The 17,761-nt window shown below is 41.2% G+C and overlaps 3 protein-coding genes across 8 annotated transcripts in view; 2 read left to right on the top strand and 1 right to left on the bottom strand.

Annotated features, from left to right (window-relative positions):
• Nucleotides 1-198: 198 nt before the first annotated feature.
• Nucleotides 199-6,988, bottom strand: FAM217B (family with sequence similarity 217 member B). Of its 6 annotated transcripts, XR_014887703.1 has the most exons (6): nt 6,866-6,987; nt 5,573-5,775; nt 4,764-4,872; nt 4,590-4,675; nt 2,844-4,217; nt 199-828 (listed from the first exon to the last, which is right to left on the bottom strand). XR_014887703.1 is itself a non-coding variant. In XM_010722438.4 (5 exons), the coding sequence occupies exons 2-5, from the start codon at nt 5,665-5,667 to the stop codon at nt 3,029-3,031; spliced, it is 1,308 nt and encodes a 435-aa protein (XP_010720740.2). In that variant the 5' UTR covers nt 5,668-5,775; nt 6,866-6,988; the 3' UTR covers nt 199-3,028. The 6 variants fall into 6 exon arrangements, 5 of the variants coding, with proteins under 5 accessions (XP_010720740.2, XP_085097507.1, XP_010720736.2 ...); XM_010722438.4 differs by having other exon boundaries at nt 199-4,046; nt 6,866-6,988; XM_085241381.1 differs by having other exon boundaries at nt 199-4,217; nt 4,764-4,866; nt 6,866-6,988.
• Nucleotides 6,989-7,831: 843 nt separating this feature from the next.
• PPP1R3D (protein phosphatase 1 regulatory subunit 3D) lies at nt 7,832-13,186 on the top strand. Its single transcript, XM_010722439.4, has one exon. It carries the CDS (start codon nt 7,848-7,850, stop codon nt 8,751-8,753), a length of 906 nt encoding a protein of 301 aa, XP_010720741.1. The 5' UTR covers nt 7,832-7,847; the 3' UTR covers nt 8,754-13,186.
• A 135-nt stretch (nt 13,187-13,321) lies between these two features.
• Nucleotides 13,322-17,761, top strand: part of SYCP2 (synaptonemal complex protein 2) — a 29,801-nt gene continuing 25,361 nt past the window's right edge. Inside the window, exons 1-2 of the mRNA XM_085241380.1 lie at nt 13,322-16,171; nt 17,091-17,130. Of these exons, the coding sequence (XP_085097506.1) occupies nt 17,107-17,130 (24 nt within the window). The 5' untranslated portion in view covers nt 13,322-16,171; nt 17,091-17,106. The remainder of the gene's footprint in view (nt 16,172-17,090; nt 17,131-17,761) is intronic.

Raw genomic sequence — 17,761 nt, 5'->3', positions numbered from 1 at the left:
TTAAAATGCAACCTGAGGCTATTAGTTTTGTAATAAAACTTTAAAATATCTAGGAAAAAAAAACCACACTCAATTTAAATATCTCAATCACAGTAAACTTGTTCAAGAAGCATCTTCAGTGTTAGATTTAAAGACACGTAAACATAGGAACATATTGCTAAATACAGTGAAAATAGAGAAATAGCCACACAAACACTATGCCATGGAAATATTTTAATTCCAAACGGTATGTATTTGGTGAAATAAACATTTCTGCTATATTCTGTTTCTAAAGACAATGCCCATCAATACAAAATCAAAGAAAGATAAACCATAGTCTTCTTTATAGAGGGAGCTCCTTTCAGCTATAGTCCAGAACACAGACAAGCTAAAATGGAAGCAAAACCGGTGCTGGATCAATTCCAACACTTGCAGATCTCTCATTTAAATAATTATTTTTGAGGTAAAATCAGAATTTCTATTTCTGTATGCAAACAAAGTAGACTTTACTGTGTAATTATCAAATCAGTGAACAAAAACTATTATGTGAGATAAACTTTGTCCAGATCACAGCCAGTGAGTCATGAACAAGTATTCAGATTTATTTTCAATGTCATCACTACTTCTGCCTGTTTAATTTTTAGAAAGTCTCCAGCAACAGATTTGCATTAGATATGCATTAGACCACAAGCAATACATTAAAAAAAGAATTTTCTAATTCCTAGGTCTGCAAGAAAAAAAATTCTCTGCCAGTTGAGTTTGCTCTGGTCAGAGCTGACTGAAACACTGTTTGTTCTTTAAGAAGTTGTCATGCAAAACGTGCGTGTATCTTCATGCTCTCCTTGTAACCTGTCAAAGCACCAATATAAAGCAACATGTCAGAGGAAAATTTTGCATACGCTAATTAATATTCAGTGTTATAATAATACACCAAACTAATTACTGCATCTAAGAAGATGTGTTTAAAAAATCTGCCACTCTGATCCTGCTCACCTTGCTTTTGGAGCTTACAATAGTGTGCTAAAATAGTGTACTAAAATCGTGCTTATCAGCAAGAGCAATCCTACTGTTACTAATCTTAATGTAAGTCAGTAAAACTACTAATGAAGGCTCATAGAATTTGGCAAAAGCTTGAAATCCCAGCACTGGATGCAAAACCCTTTCCATCTAAAGCAGCTGAAATACAGGAAGAGTCTGGAGCAAAACAAAAGGATAAAACTGTAACACAAGTATGTGCTAATGCTCTGCAGCTGCTGGTATTTGAATGCCATCCTGTAAGTTTCTCCACACCTCTGACAGCCAATTTATATGATCTTTGAGGACATGAGATTAAGTTCCACTTTAATTGCATAGAGCAGAATGTAGAAGCAACTACAATTTACTTTAACTATATCCTAACAAATACTGCATATGGAAATATAATACTGTATATTAAAATTGTTTCTTTCATCAATTTAAAATTTCACATTTGGTCTCCAGTAACTAGGAAAAAGCCACTACAAATATTTCTTAAGTCTATTCCTGAGCATTGTTTTTGTGTAAAATACTCTAGTTTATTACTACATTTATTAATATTCTCACATTTCAAACTACATATAAATTTAAACCCATGCTTGGAAATTTTACAAAGCTGAAGACCTAGTAGACACAATGAAAGAACAGAAACAGCTAAGCATCTTAAAACCAAGAGAGATGAGATCACCAAGACAAGTGCAATGTAACTATGTACATAGTATATTCTGATGGTTTTTCATTAGCTATCTGAACGAGAAGGATCCACTTGTAAAACCTGGTCTGTCAGACCTCAGCTTACTTCTCATCAACAGTTCACTGTGACAGGTGGCTGAGGATGAACTAATGGTGCTCAGTATTCCATTTAAAAACCAAACTTCAAAACATTTTCTAGATTTTCAACAAAATAGTGTCCCCAGCTAAGAGCTGAACTGACACTTGAATACTCACTGAATTACTTTCATATTCTCCTCTATCCCAGACACAAGAAGAATTAGAGGGTCCAAGGACAGAACTCAACTCCAGTTGAACAATTTTATGGTATTTCCCCATGCAACTTGTCTAAATCTTCAAATAAGAAGCAAATCAAACTGACACAGACTGGGCCATGGAATAGATAAGAGTCATCACAGGTGGCTAAGAATAGGTATTTTTTATATCAAAATATATCTTTGCTTGAACTTACATTAGTCTTCAAGCTCATCCCCTAAGAGTCTATTTTCTGGATTTTGAGAGCAGTTCTGAACATTAGGTCACAGATTGTGCAGTAATATTTTCATTTTGCATTAGTCATCAATATCCATGTGCAATTTGAGATTTTCAAGGTTTACAAAATGAACATGAAGGAACGCTGTCTGTAAACAGTGAAGTTTTCTGGGTAGAAAAATATGCATTTGATTTTATTAATCTGCTACTATTGAAGCTGTCTGCTCTCTAACAAAGGTCTGTCTTTAAAAAAATCCTTTTAGTATTAAAATATTCCAACACATTATTTCCATTCCTCTTCCTAGCAAAAAAACACATCCAATTCATCCAAAAATTCATCATCTCCTATGAAGAATTAGTTTGACTTTGCATAGATAAGCTGCTCCATTATTTTATAAAAACAATTGAGCCTTTTCCTATCAGAATAAAACACTATGAAACCTGTCACAAAATAACATCTCTTTTAAAGAGCTCAGATCCTATTCTCTCAAATACACAAAAAGGAGTGCAGAAGAAACGCTACAGACTTCAACAAGCTTCAATTGGTGCAAATAGGAGGATGTTTTGTAACTATGTATATCTCTAAACTTTCATTCTCTTGAGCAATTGTCAATATGCTCAAGGAAAGACCAATGGAAGACACTTGCCTTCAGGGAAAAGATTTCCTGCTGGCCTTGCTGGCTTAAGATCAAAGGTATTGAAATGAACAGTGCTGACTTAGAACCATGAATCAAGAATGTATTTTCTCAGGATCTTCCTATGAAGATAACATGACCCTTCTGCGTTGGCCAAACACTTTCTAGCAGTCAAGAAACATCAACTAATAAGCTCTTCACTTAAATTTCCGTGATGTCTGCTTTGTGCCATTTGTTTTTATTTTTCTGTCCCCAGCTGATTTTTTAGAAGGAACATAATTGTTAGCATTGCCATTTTTCTTTGTGTTTGTACATGCGTATGTTTTTAAGCCTTTGATAGGAGCAGCTGAACCATGAAATGCTGGTGCTTGTTTAGGGGGTCTGATATTACCAACACTTTGAATTTTAGAATTGTTCTCAGATGGCTGCATATTGAGAAGCTGTTGCTTTGCAGTTGTTTTTTTCAGTTCATTTCTTACTTCACCAGACTGTCTCTGAGAAGATATTGCATGTCCTGTTCTTTCAGATTGTTTCAAGTGACCTGGATGTGAATAAAACTGTCGACTTTCTTCACAGCATGGATCTACCCTGTGACCTGAATAGCACGTGGGGAGTTTTGTAACAGTTTCCTGGGAAACCATTTGTTTGTGAGGCAAAGGGCTAAGCAATGCTTTGCATTTGCCAGGGCTTTTTAGGGTACGTACAGAGCTGGGAGCAGTCTGTGGTCTGGCTTTGGCTGCCTTTGCTTTCTCATTCTGTACAGTCTGCATTTGCAGCCATTCCAGCTGCAAAAGACGATCAATGTATTTCTCAAGAAATCCGGTTGGCTTTGGTCGAAGTTCAGATCTACCTTCTACATTAACAAAGATGGCCAGTTGCTTCAGGTCCCATGAGTTAAAAGGGGGCGGCAGGAAGTCTGGGTAGTAATATTCTGACTCTTTAAAACCCGTATCAGGCACACGTTCCAAACAAACTGGATCAATTTCTTCAGCTCTGAGTATGAGTTCTGGTGGTGTGCAGGGAGATGGAGGAATGGGAATCCTTTCTGAATCAGAGAGATCACTAGCACTATCATCTTCAGCATCTTCTTTAATAATTTGTACCGATTCAAAATCAAGAAACATTTCGTTCACAGATGCTTCTTGCCATTTAGAGGAGCACGGACCAGCTTCAGCAGCATGTTCTTCATGATTCTTTTCCAACTGTTCTTTTTTACTGCAATAAAAATGTTGCACTGAGACATCTTCAACTCTACAGAAGCTACCTTGTGTGCTGCTTTTTGTGGCAGGAGGGATCCTGCGCGGTAAAGATTCACTTTGCCTTGTTTCTGGGAGACTCCTCTTTGCCCTTTCAACTCTGGGCAGAGATGTGCAAACACTTGTGATTCTAAACAAAAGGAAATATCACATCCTGTTAGAACGGTTAAAGTCTTTGGAACACCAGCTTACAAACTTCTTGATTCCCCCCTTAAGGATTCGGATGTACATGAATTGAGGTAAAATTTGCATGGAAACTTAGTAAATTAATATAGAATACTACCTAGCCTTGAATTTTTGCTTTATTTCATTCCAATTTTGCCTGAGATAGAGTATAGTAAGATTCCATATTGATAACTTAAACTTCTTATCCTCAAAAATGCTGACTTTTGGGTGCAGTGACCTCAAAGGCAACACAATGAAGCCAAGAATTCATCACAAGCATTTAAATGCCAGTTTGAACTGTGTACAAATTAAACAGACAATCTTAAAATAGGATTACTGTTTTGACTGAGTACTGTCATCCAATTGGTTTCTCCCCTTCTTAAAAACACTTGGTTGGTTATCATCTTGAGTGTCACAGGAAGTCTGAAAAGATATGAAAGTATGTGATGTTATTATAAAAGCAAACATAAACTTTGTATCCTTTTTCTATAAAAGAACTGGTATGATTTACCTTTTCATTGGTAGTTGGTACATTTTTGCATAATCTTCCAGGAGATTTCACATGAGAAACTGATTTCTTTACTCCTTTGGCGCTTGGGTGGCTTTTTCCATTACTGTAACTAGCAAGGATTAAACACAGTATCACACATTAGTAGAAATGTTTATGATCATCAGAATAGAAATTCATTAAAAGTTTACCATTAAGTTTCAAGAAGAGAGAGTTGGTTGCAAACAGTCTTAACATTCATAGTAACTATGCTTTTTTTATCCAGCTACTATAATATTACATTTTTAATACTATTACTGCAAAATGCATAATTAAATTAGAAAATATATTAAGAGAACTTAGCCTTCATAAAGAAACTTCCATCAGAGGATCCCAAAGTTCCTTTGGAGATAATAAATAGTAAATATTATTTATTAATAAAGCTAGCATGGAACACTAGCTCAATTAATAGTGGTTTTTCGGTGCACTTTAATAAACTAATTATACAGTACAATATGAATGCCACAATAAATCTTGCTTCCCTTTTTCCTTTGCACAGTCTCAACAAAACTTAAACCGTTATTCTTTATTATTTAAAAAGATATTTTTTTAATCAAATCAGGAGTTTATAAAAGAGTGAAGATAAGTTTTGTGCCACCAGCAGTGCTACAGTCACCCTCTGTCACTTTGTGACCTGCACGATCATACCACACAATCATTTGTGTTGATGTGGATTGGAGAGGAGGATGAGAATTTGAACTGCGCAGTCATGCACTTATTACCTCTTCTACAGTACTTTCTATAACTAGAAAGAAAGAAAATAATTTCCTTACTTTACCATTCCTTTGTGGTTTTCATTGATTTGGCTTTCCTTTTTCTGTGCCTTTCGGTGCAGTAATAAAGGATGTTCTTGAATGCCCGGTCCCATTATTACTCTTTTAAAGTGGTATCTACATCTTTATTTTTACATAATCTTCCAACGACTCCATTCTTTCTGGTCACAGCACAGCGTGCCAAATGCAAACATCACCACGTCCTGGACACGCAGTGAACAAAAACCACACAACGTAATTATTAAAGCAGTACAACAAACATCAATTAGCCACCAAACAGCACTGGGATGCACCATCCCATCCCTCAGCAGCCGCATATTCATCTCACCAAGGCCGCACACAGCCAGTGCTCAGCACCAGCAGCAAGTTGGCTGCACAGAGCCGTGCTCGGCATCAGCTGCAGAGATGCAGCCGCTCTGCAGACAGCACACAGCCCTGCAGTGAGGTGAGCTGGGCCAGCACCGCTCAGCCCATCCAGCACACACCACACAGACTGCAGGATTGTTGGTAAAGACAGAGAAAAATACGATGACGTGCAGCAGTGTTGGGAGAGCTACTTTTCACCGTGCAGTGAACTCTTCATGTTGTTCTGCCTGCACCCGTCAAACAGGGACGGGTGTTTCTGCTCACAACTGAACGCCGATCGCTGCCCGCGTTGGTGCATGGAGTTGCCCTTTCTGTGCCAGAAAATGTGCTCGTGGTACATTCATATATGTAAGTGTATCCAATGTTTCACTTTTCTCCCAAACCAAGCCTCTCGTTGCTCATCCATCCCACTAAAAATAGCCACAGCAGAGCATGCAGCATTCCTTCGTTTTCCAGAAGCAGCACTCCCCTCCTGGGGCCGCACAGATACAGTTCCTAGGATGTGACAGATGCTCCGCACCAGATCACCTTTCTACACCCACCCTCAGTTTTGTTGCAGTTCTATAGATAGATTTATTGTTGTATGTGTTACTGCATACTATCCATGTTTATCTGATACAGTCCCGTTTCTCACTGCCTCTCCTCTCCTCAGGACAAAGCCCAGCAGGGCACGATGTCCGTTTTCCCATAGATTCGGATCTCCGGGGTTCGGAACCGCGCGGTCCCGCAGCCCAGCCCCGCTCAGCGGGCAGAGCACCGCCTGCAGCCCCGCATCGCTCTGCCCCGGGGAAGCAACAGCTCACGGCTCCTACTACAGAACGGCTCCGCAGGCTGACGATGAGGTCATGCTTCGTTATTTAACCTTCTCGATTTCCCCCTTCGGTCCCACCAACCTCTCAGCGCTACCGCCCCCCAGCCCGCCTGTACCTGCCTTCCTCGCAGCCTCCGCCGGCATTAAGGGCACCCCGAGGGCAGCGACGTCAGGCAGGCGCTGCGCATGCGCCTGGGGCGGTGCTTATTGGCCGTTCAATTTGATGGACGGGGAGGGGCGGTGTGGGCGGGAAGGCTGGGGTTCCGCGCAGGCGCCGTTGGGCGGACCGGGCGTGAGGGGTCTGTGCTGAGAGGAGCGCGGTACGGCCGGCTCGGTGCCCGTGCTCTGCCTGCAGCTGGGCACTGATGTGGGCTGTGCGGACCCCGGCCGCCGATCCCTCCTCTTCCAGCCACAGTACCGAGTCCGCCTCCCCAGCCCCGCCCGACAGCCTCCTCACGCCCTCCAGCCTGTGCGGCAGCCTCAGCTCCGGCTCGATCCAGCCCGACAGCCTCCAAGCCTTCCCCGGCCTCGGCAGCGGCCGCGAGTCGCCCAGCATCCAGTGCGACAGCCTCGAGTGTCCCGGGTGCCGCTGTGGGAGCCTGGGCTCGGTCAGCCCCTGCGAGGACAGCCTGCAGACCCGGCTGGCGGCGTGTAATGGTCCAGGGTGCTTTAGGGTGCACCGCTGCATCCCTCACGCGCCCCGCGACCTCAGTGACAGCCTGGAGTCCTTCGGCGCCCAACACGACAGCCTCCAGTCCGTCCCCAGCTTGCGCGAGAGTCTGCGGTCCTCCAGCATCGCGGGTGACAGTCTTGAATCTCTTTCCAGCCTGAGCAACGGGTCCACCAGCCTCGAGTTCACCAGCCACTGAGCCTGCCTTCAGCTTCTCCATACAACGCTCCGGGCTCTGCTTTGCCCCCAGCTGCTGTGAGAGCTGACAGTTTTCTGCCTTTCCTCGCAGAAGGCTATGTTGTTCCAGCTTACTCTTCTCTATCCAGGGCAGTAACCTCAAATCCTCGCCGTCCGCAGCTGTCTTTTTACATCAGAGAGGCAGTGCTCGGCACCGGCAGTGTTAACGTCAGCACTGCCATCAGTGAAGAATGGAGGTGCGCGGTCCTCGGAGGAATCGCAGCTACCTGTCTGATCTCTACATGCTGCGGGCTCAAGACACACCAGGACAAGGACAGCAGCAGCCCTCAATGGTACGTCCGAGCAGCAACCCATGTCTTGTGAGCCATGCCCCAGTCAAGGTGGTGGCCCAGCCTCATCAGCCTCAGAGCAGCACTTCCAGCAGCTGTGATCCAGCACTGCGGCCTATCATCCGCCGCCGAGCGAGGTCTTTGCCTACAACACCTGAAAGAAGGAAGCGAGTGCAGTGTCAAGCTCCTGTGTGCCAGAGCCGCATGAACAAGGTGAGATTTGCTGATGCTCTGGGCTTGGAGCTGACTGAAGTGAAAGTCTTCCAGAAAGGGGAGGATCCTTCCATCCCCCTACATGTCCTTTCCAGGCTCTCCATAAATTCAGACCTCTGGTACAGCAACTTGGAGTTTACCATGCAATGCTTAGTCCCTGATTTCCAGCAGCCTGCAGACTGCATGGATTTCTCTGCCCGACTTCAGGAACAGCAGGTGTGTCTTGAACGAGTGACCAGTTCAGATCTGGGGGTCAATGGCACCATCCAAGTTTGCAACATTGCTTTTGAGAAGCAAGTATCTGTGCGATATACCTTCAACCAGTGGAAAAGCCTCCATGAAGTGTGTGCTCATTGGCACAGTAGCATCTCTGAGAAAAATGGGCAGGATCAAGTTGATGTTTTCACTTTTTTTCTCCCTGTGCCTTCGTTCCTCCTTCAGCTGTGCTCTGTAGTCCAGTTTGCAGCAAGATACCAAGTCAATGGGCAAGAGTATTGGGATAACAACAGAGGCAAAAACTACAGCCTCACTTGCCGGACTCACCCCCTCAAGATGCCTAGAGAATGCGAGGAGAGCTGGATCCACTTCATCTGAATGAAGAAAAGTGGATGCAGAACAGCTTTGCAGTAGTCTCAGCGGCCCTCTCTTGCGTGGCATTGCTCTGTGCTCGTTTTTGAAGCCTACCAAACCTGGCAGAGTTTCACGACAGGCAGGTAGCCAGCGATCCGGACATACTGTTCTAAACCTCTGAAAGTATAAAGGGCCAAAATGTGGAGAGCTCTATCTGCTGAAAGTCTGGGTGTTTTTTTTTTAATGTATGAATCAAGGCAGAATAGTTTAAAGGGATTCTCTCAGACTATTTAGAAGAGATCAAGAGAAGACACTTTATGTTGCTAGCAATATTCTAGATTGCATAGAGTATTTCTAACAGATCTATTTTACTATTTTGTACTGTCTGTTTTTTAAATGGGCAGTGCAGCTTTACTGTTTTCATTTCTAATTTTGTTTGTATTATCATACCGAGTCTGGGCACTGTTCCAATTACACACAATTTGCATGGCAGACACTGTAGGGAAGCACTTACACATACACACACACATATATATATATATATGTATATATATATGTATATAAAATATATATACAATTTTTTTTAAAGACTGTTACTGTGCTGAGTATTTCCATTAGTTTAGGGGTTGGAAAGTAAAGAAATGTTATGAGCAAAACCTGCATGAAATTTTCCAATCAGTCCCTGTTTCCCTTATTATTATTATTATTATTATATATTTTTTAAGTGCCTTATCTCCACTGTTTGCTGTAGGCAGGGGGAATGATTGTTACCAGAATGTATGAGGGTACTCTGATGCTTCATGGGGAAGCTCTCATCTTGTTCACGCAATTTATCAGTAGGCTTTTCCTCCAGGTGGTGGTACAGGAGTTGTCCTTCTGCAGCTGCATTTACTAAAGAAAACAAGAGAAATTTTGCACTTGAATTACGTTTATGCTCTTACACTCATACTTGAAATAGGTAAACTTGTAAATCAAGCAGATGTGAGAAGGGAAAGAAAAGTCAATACATTGAGCTTGTTACAAAACCTTGCAGTAGGATTCTAGAACCCTGAATCCTGGCTCCCTGTTTCCCAGCATCCCACTGCCATTGCAGTAATACTTTTTGAATGCTCTGATCAGCTACTTTTATTATAAACCAGTTGATCTCTAAGACTGCATCCTTTGCAACGTGAAACAGGAACCTCAAAGCAAAATGATGCTCTTAATGGTAAATTAGCATTTAAATGTGTCCTCAGATTATCTTCTATAGCAGGGAAAGCATAGCAACACAAGTACTGCATACTCAATACTTCTGCTCTGCGACTTTTATTCTGAGGAATTAGTGTGGTTTGAGGTAGGCAATGGGCTTGGTGACAGGCTTCAGTCTAGTAAGTAGAAGATTGTCCATGTATTTGTTTGTTTCCCACATACCCAACACTTGCATGCAAAATTTATGACATGCATTTTTAAAGCTGTCTGGGTGGAATTATTAGAGCTGCTTTTTGGAAGAACTGTACTATGAAAATCAAGCCATGTATTCAGACATCTAACTTTAGATTGTTGCTTATTCATCAAAATCACAAGTGATTTTTAAAACCACAGTGGTAATTAACTCATGGTTGACTATGTGCTAATGCAAAAGGTCCAACAAGTAATTCTGGAAGTACAGAAACACTGAGAAAATTCAAGTGTTTGGCAACTTAATGTTACTAGTTGGGCTAATTATTTATCAACACCAGGATATGAAGTGAACAGGCTTCCCAGAAAAGTAGTCTTTAGTTTTCAAAGGAACAGCTGATGAATGATGGTTCTTTGAGTGCTTAGCACCTCTTTCAGAGTACAGTGAAAACTCAATTGTATTGGAAACCATTGGGAACTGAGTGTGTTGTCATACTGGAGAACTCACCCTCTGAAAGTTAATGTGCACTTACACATCCACCATTTTGTTCTTTGTTTTGAATCGTATGTTTATAATTTCTTCCATAGCAATCCGGTGCATACTGCTTTCAGTTAGAGTTTTCTTTAAGAAAAAAAACAGACAAACTTTTGATAGAACAGGCAAATCATTTGTTTTCATTCTATAATTTGGCCATTTCTGTTAGCGACTGCTGCTTAAATGCAATTTTGATTTCTTTCCTAAGTAAATGAAATGTCCACAGATGATGGATTTCATTTATAAAGCTTACATAGCTGTCCAGTGTAACAGCAGAAATGCAAGATGTACTTTGAATGGCTTGTTTTCAGCAGGACACTTGTCAGTAGTTGAATTCATTTGGGGCTGGCAGCGTTTTCCTCTGAAAGCCAACTTCTAAGTATTAATCTTCCTATAAGCCTACCTACCTATGGTAATTAATTTTGGTTTTTAACTTGTATGTATATTGATCAATTACCAGTGGTTATCTGTGGGTAGGGAACAGTAAAAATAATCATTTATTAGCTTTTTGCATAAAAAAAAAATTCATTTTCTATTTAACAGAAAATGAATGCCGGTGATGCTTTAATTTTGTATTGGAGCACAGTGAGATCAAAAGTTCAAGTTGAAATTATTTTGAACAAGTGACACAACTGCTCCATTGGGAAATTTCATATCTGTTAAGCCTTCATAGCCATTAAGACAAGCAGAACACTTCTGAGATTGGAGTGAGGCTGGAGAGTGATTCATAGCTACACAGATTAAAAAGACTGTGTGCTTTCAGTCCACCTGCATTATTTTCTGTATCTGAGTTAAAGGAGTAACTGTTGAACAATTGAGCAGCAGCTCTTTTGTCATAGGGGAAGGAGAACTGAAACTCTGTTCTTCCTCATAAGCCAAAAAAAAAAAAAAAAAGAGAGAGAGAGATGGAGCAATGCAAGAAGGGGCACTTCTTAACTTGTGCCCTATGGTGGGCTCTGTATGGCTAAATGACATATGATGGTGTGTGACATAACACATCTGGAGAAATCAACCCAGATGTTCTCTATAGTCAGTAGCAGTGTTGCTGTAGTTTGCAGGCTGCCTGTAGTGTGACAAACTGTGTCAGCTGCTGCAGGATGAGTTCTGCTGCAAAGAAATTCTCAGTGCTGTTGCAGATTGTGCCAAATGTCAGGTAGGGTGAAACACACCTTGAGTAACTGCAGAAGAATCTTTCTTGGCATGAACTGAACCTTACTTTGGTGAAACTTGCTTCCTTAAGTATCATTAAAGTTTATTGCTTGTTGTTGAACTCCATAGAAGTGGAATTTTACATATTTGTTAGCAAAGTAAAATGAAAACATAGGCACATGAACACACACACATGCACAGAAGAACTTGTGCTGAATAAAAGGTACTATTTTAAAGTACTACTCCTTCGCCCTCCCTCCAATTACTGTATTTCTTTCCTGAGCAAAAACACTGAACTGTCTCGCAGCACACTGTTAACTTCCTTCTCTTCTGAGACTGCTATTTAATCCTGTTTTACAATGGGTGTTGCTGGAGCCCAATGCAATACTTGGTTTACTGGTGTTAATATGTTGTTGCTATCTTCTGGAAGAGAATCATTCATGCTTGCAAATGTCAAAATTTCCTTGTTACTGCAAGGAGCAAGAGATTATAGAGAGACCATCAGTTTAAAGTCATGTATGTCAGAGAGGTGAGAACTGAATATCTCAGCAATGTGAGTTTGGCTTGTATTGTCTTCCTTCTGCAGCTTCTCAGGGTATTTGCACGTACAAAATTTTGAATATTCAAGTGTTATTCCAAGTTTGCCTTTTATCTCTGCATGTAGAAGAATGCTGTAGATGAATGGACAGCAGCTGTTACTAAACCAGTTGCCTGGCTTTGCTGACTGAGTTGAGCATGCATACATTAGGAAGGAACGGGGAGGGATCTCTAGATTCCTTCAGTACATAAAAAAAACATTTTGCTTTAGGTGCTCCTGAACTGTTAAATATTCACACAGACACTGAGTCATGGCAGATGAAATCTGTACTTGTTTTTTTTCCTGTCACATTCAGTAGTGAATATCAGAAGGCTTCTAGTTGACAACAACAAAAGGATTAAGCCATTAAGTAGTGGTAGCATGCACCTATCGTGAAGGCAGACTTATGACCACTTAAGTTCTCAGGACATCTTGACTGCCTGCACTGTGTTCAAACTGAGCACTTCCCTTATAGATTTTGTAAAAGTGAATTCTTCACAAGAGTTATTGCCATATAATGCACTTTCAAAACTTGTCTTTATTATAGTCATAGAATGTCCAGTAACTCACAGTTTCAAGGTCCTTTCAAGTATGTTTTTGTAAACAAACATGGAATCCATGTAAGTGAAAAGGTTGCCTTTCCTGATTGTTATGTCAAGAAAAAAAGTACATTGCACAGTATGTCAATGAAGTACATCTGCTTGACAAAATGTCATTTTGTTTTAGTGAGGAGTTGTAAAGTGTTTAATTTCTTTAAGAACAGTAAGAAAACTATGACTATTTTAATATGGGAGGTTGCAATAAAGCTTTTCACGGTTTTGTGTTGTCTTTGTGAATGGTACTCCTGTTAACAGTTAAGGAAGCTCTTTAGCCAACATAGTACTGAGTTGTCACTTACAGAGCAACATCCTCAGTTTAGGAAGTAAATTGGATTCAAGAGTTGCTGAAAATTGACCAAACAACACTTGAAAAGATTACAGTGTTTATATAGCTTCAAAAATGACTTTACAGCCATTTCTTACATGGAATTTGCTGCCATTTCACCTCAGTTCTGTGCATATGGTGCCTGCGGGATTAAGATCTAATGTTGCAAAAATGTTTGTTGTTGGCTACTCTGATATGACTCTACTATTGTTTTAAGGGAAAGAAAAAGTGGTTCTCTCCTAAGCCCTTCCCAGAATTGCAGTAGATGGTCTTAACTGAGTCTAAGCTTCACAATTACGTTGTTTTTTCCCTCCATGTCTTTTTTCCATTTTTATTGCTACATTTTCTCCTCTCAGACCATGTGCTTTTCTCTTGGAAGTTTCATAAAAACATATACAGAGGGTAAGAGAGTGTCCATCTCTACAGTAACTATTTATCCCCTATGTAGAAGCATCTCCCTTGGTACAGAGCATTTAATCCATACAGTTCAAGATGTGAATTATCTGTTACCAAGGTTTCTTCTAAAGCAAATCAGAGACGTTTAATTAGAAGACATAACTGGTAATATGCTTTTATTAATTACTTTTTAATCAGGACTAATACCTTTAACATTACAGTGCCGAAGTTGCCTGAGGGAAAAGATGGCTATTGCAAATCACATTAAATATGTGGATATGTCTGTATCATGCTAAGTCGTTTAAGAATTTCAGTATCACTTTTATTTTGAAGTATAGAGATTGTGTTATAAATAATGCATACAGATGCACAAAGGAGTATGCTTCTAGACATACGTGCTACTATAATGTCTTTGTGACACTTCTTTTCCTCTTTTCCTGTGCTACAGGCATCAATCAGAACTCACAATACTGTCTTCCTCCTTGTCAGTGTACTCCTTAGAAAAGGGTATTAAGCATCACCTGAGGATGCTATCAGAGTGCAGACTGACCTGAGAGCAGTAAAAGAGAGTGGTCTTTGACTTTTAACACGTCACTGGAAAACAATGTGAAGTTACTTTAGCTTGTGTTTGTGTGTGCATGCATGTGCACCAATGCCACAATTTAAGAGTATTCAAGGGTTAGATATTACAATCCCTTTACTTCATCAGAGATCTTGACATTTGAATATCCAGCAATATAAATGTCAATAATATTTGTTCAGCTGATTTTTCAGTACTTTGACTGGACTTTTGCTGTGAATGCCCAGCGAGATTTGTTTTACAGGCAGTGTTATTTTTAATATAGGTTTTATTTTTATATTTAGACACAAATTAATAGTGAATCTGAATTTATCCTATTAAAAATCCAGCTTCTAGTGATAGCAATATACTAATGTCTGTTGTGAGCATAGCACTTAGCTGAGCTCAATGCTCATTAGTGCTCTATGCATTAGTTGTGTATACCTTTCAGCACTGTCTCATAAAGACACAGAATGGCAACTCTAAACGTTTATTCATTTGCCAACACGGGTCTAATGTTAGTACTGACTTCTTTCCTGATTTGGTCTTCTCCTTATGATCTCAGATCTGTAACTATTTCAGCTGACACTTGATATTAAAACTATTTGGCATAAATGCTCTGACCCGTCTCAGCTCTGTACACAACAGTACCTGTGCCAAACACTCATTTTACTGACTACAATGTTTTCCAGGACTTCTAATTTTCCAAGACCCTGTTCTGAACACACTTCTGCTTCCATTTTCTCCCTTTTTTTTAAGTGTAAGTGCCATATATATCTTGGAGCGTAGGTGGCCCAACTGATCCCTTTGAAGGGAACTATCAGCAGAAAGGCCAGTGAACTCACTGAACTTTTAGACATATTTTAGCAATTATCTTGTGGCTTCAGCAGAGGAAAGAAACATCAAAAAGGCCTGGGAGACACAGAAACTCAGACATATTTCCCAAAACGCTGTTGAAGTCCTTGCAGCTGTTTGTGCTGAGGAGAATCGAAGGCTTTCATTGCTCGCTCTGGTCCGTGTCAAGCAAAACTCCATGCAGATTCTACTGCTGACCTTTCTCGTGCCAAGCAAAACTGTTAAGTATGCTGAGAGAGAACGTGATCGCAGCGAATGCCGCGGTTAATACTCAGTGGTTAATGCTCAGCGCCCACCGCTGCGGATCAGCCCGGCGCTGGCCGCGCTCCGATCTCATACCGCTTGTCATTTGCTTGAATTGCAGTGACATCTGGTGGCACGCTGAGCGCTTTCTGTACAGCTGTTCTGCCATTTATAGCTCCCATTTGCTTTCCTTCCCTTTTTAGAAAACCGGTGGGATGAGTATTTTATTTACACGGTGCAGGGTTGCCTGATGTGAGGCGCGGTTTTCCCACGCGGGGCGATGCGGGATCAGGTCACAGGTCTGTAAATCTGTACTGTGCTCTGACGGTAATGAAAATGTTTTTTAATTAAGCACTTGAGTGAATTACATCGGTTTATCGAACTCCATCGTGCTGGCTCGTTTGCATTACACGCTGACATCACTGTTCTAAACGAGGGACGGCGGAACATTAGAGGTGCTCGCAGCGCACTTTGTAAGGCGGGACGTGACAGCGCGCGCAACGCACGGCTTTCCTCGGAGGGCGCTGCCCTGCCCACACACACGTTTCTCGCCGGCCGATGCGCTCACAGCCCGGCGCGAGCCGCGCATGCGCGTCAGCGCGCTCTGGCAGCCTGCAGCCAACGAGCGCCGCCCGGCGGAAAGTGCGCATGCCCGAGGAAGGCGGAAGAGTCTTTCACGGTGAGAGGAATCCTCCTCCCGCTTACACCTCCGACGACGATTGACTGCACGGGTCCACCATCTCGGGCTGTGATTGGCTGGAAGTCAGTGGGTCTGGGTGTGATTGGCCGGCGGGAAGTGGCGGTTTTTTTCTCTCGGCGGCGGTGAGGTGAGGGCCGCCATGTTGGAGGTTCTGCTGCTACTTGGAGCTGGGGGGCGTTCTTTTCTCAGTATCGAGGCCCTGAGGACGTGCCAGTAACTGCGGGTGTTCGGGTGGTGGAGGTGCCCCTTGTACATCGAGAAAGAAGCACCTGGAGTGGTGGTTATATCGAATTCTCTGGCTAGACAGGAGATGAGAGAATTGTGAGGTGATAATAAAGAGCTCAGTGTAGACGGTTCCATCCGTGTACTGGAAAACTTAAAAATAAATCGCCCTGCGTTTGTTATTTCTGTGTTATACTCAGGAGTACAAAAACGGCTGTTGGGTGCTCCCAGTCAATTCTTATGCAGAAGTCATTGTCCATTTTTAATTGCTGTTTTCCAGTGTCTAGTTCCATGTGATTTCTGGAGTGAGGAGGCCAAAGCACTGTGTGGTGCATCAGTAGAAACATGTTAACATTCACAGCATGGGAATGTTTTGCTCTGGGTTAACTCCAATGCCAATTACTTTTGTCTGCTCTTGAGTTTTAAGCTAATGTTTTCAGAAATCTGTAATTTCAAGATCTTGGTGCTATCAGGCATCTCAGTGCTCACTATTTTCTGTATAATTAGGACTCTTCACCACGTGCATTACCATATTTTTCTTAAATAATCCCATTTTCCGTTTTATAATGAGGCCTTTCTGTAGTCTGCTGTTGACTTGCATATGCTGAACAATCTGTGCTGGCAGGGCAGCCTGACATCTTCTGCTCTTCCTAGCTCAGGTGTATTGAGAATCCACTACAGAACTCCTATTCCAATTTTGTCAAAGCTAATCATTGGAACTGGTATTATAACTAATTAATCACACAATGTTTGCAAAATCTATTGGAAGTTTGCATCAGTGAATTGTGTTTCACTCAAGTGATGATTGTTCCCTTCTCATGTAGCTCATCAGTTGCCAAAATGGCAGCCAGGAGGGAGATACAGGTATGTGCCTATGGACTGGAATATGGTGTGCATTGTTTTAATTACTAGCTTAAAGTGCCTCTACTGGTGTTTAACTAGAAGTACAATTTGTAGTACAGCAAACAATGTATTCAGAAGAAATTTTCCACTGCTATATGTTACTTCTAAGCAGCTGGTTAGAAAGTGAGAGGAACTGAAAGATGCTATTGATACAAATAATTAATATGGATTTGATATACTTAATGTGATTGGGATGGTACTTAAGACTGAAATGTTTAAACCTACCTTTGATCTAGTTTTAGAAAGAATAGAGAGGCATAATAATAAAGGAAGTTATTACATATGTTGATAGCTTTTAAAGTCACTAATATGTAACTTAAAAATACAGTATTAAGTGCAAAGCAGAGGGTAAGAACACAGTAAGTACTTATGTAAGTGCTTACTGGTGATACAAGGAAATAAATAAGCATCCAGTTAAGGAAAACTGGCAAACTGTTAGAAGGTGGATAAGTATTTGTGTGATTAATGTATTAGTTATGGTGTTCTGTACCTCAGAACCTTTTCATGTTTAATGATTTTGTGATCCAGTATATTTGCTGAGAGTCTAACAGACGACAACATAAAAATAAAGATTAAGCATTATAAAATCAGT

Source organism: Meleagris gallopavo, chromosome 22 (assembly GCF_905368555.1).
Source record: "Meleagris gallopavo chromosome 22, MGAL_WU_HG_1.1, whole genome shotgun sequence".
Lineage (NCBI taxonomy): Eukaryota > Metazoa > Chordata > Aves > Galliformes > Phasianidae > Meleagris > Meleagris gallopavo.
Note: the sequence above shows the minus strand (reverse complement) of the source record. Positions and strands in the feature narration are given on the sequence as shown.

What these genes read in the sequence shown, in the direction of transcription:
- FAM217B (XM_010722434.4), bottom strand. Translation starts at nt 5,667, where the DNA reads ATGGGACCGGGCATTCAAGAACATCCTTTATTACTGCACCGAAAGGCA. An exon ending in TACCAACTACCAATGAAAAG is followed by an intron (nt 4,676 to 4,763) that starts GTAAATCATACC and finishes ATATCTTTTCAG; the next exon opens with ACTTCCTGTGACACTCAAGA. An exon ending in GACAGTACTCAGTCAAAACA is followed by an intron (nt 4,218 to 4,589) that starts GTAATCCTATTT and finishes CCTTTTGTTTAG; the next exon opens with AATCACAAGTGTTTGCACAT.
- PPP1R3D (XM_010722439.4), top strand. Translation starts at nt 7,848, where the DNA reads ATGGAGGTGCGCGGTCCTCGGAGGAATCGCAGCTACCTGTCTGATCTC.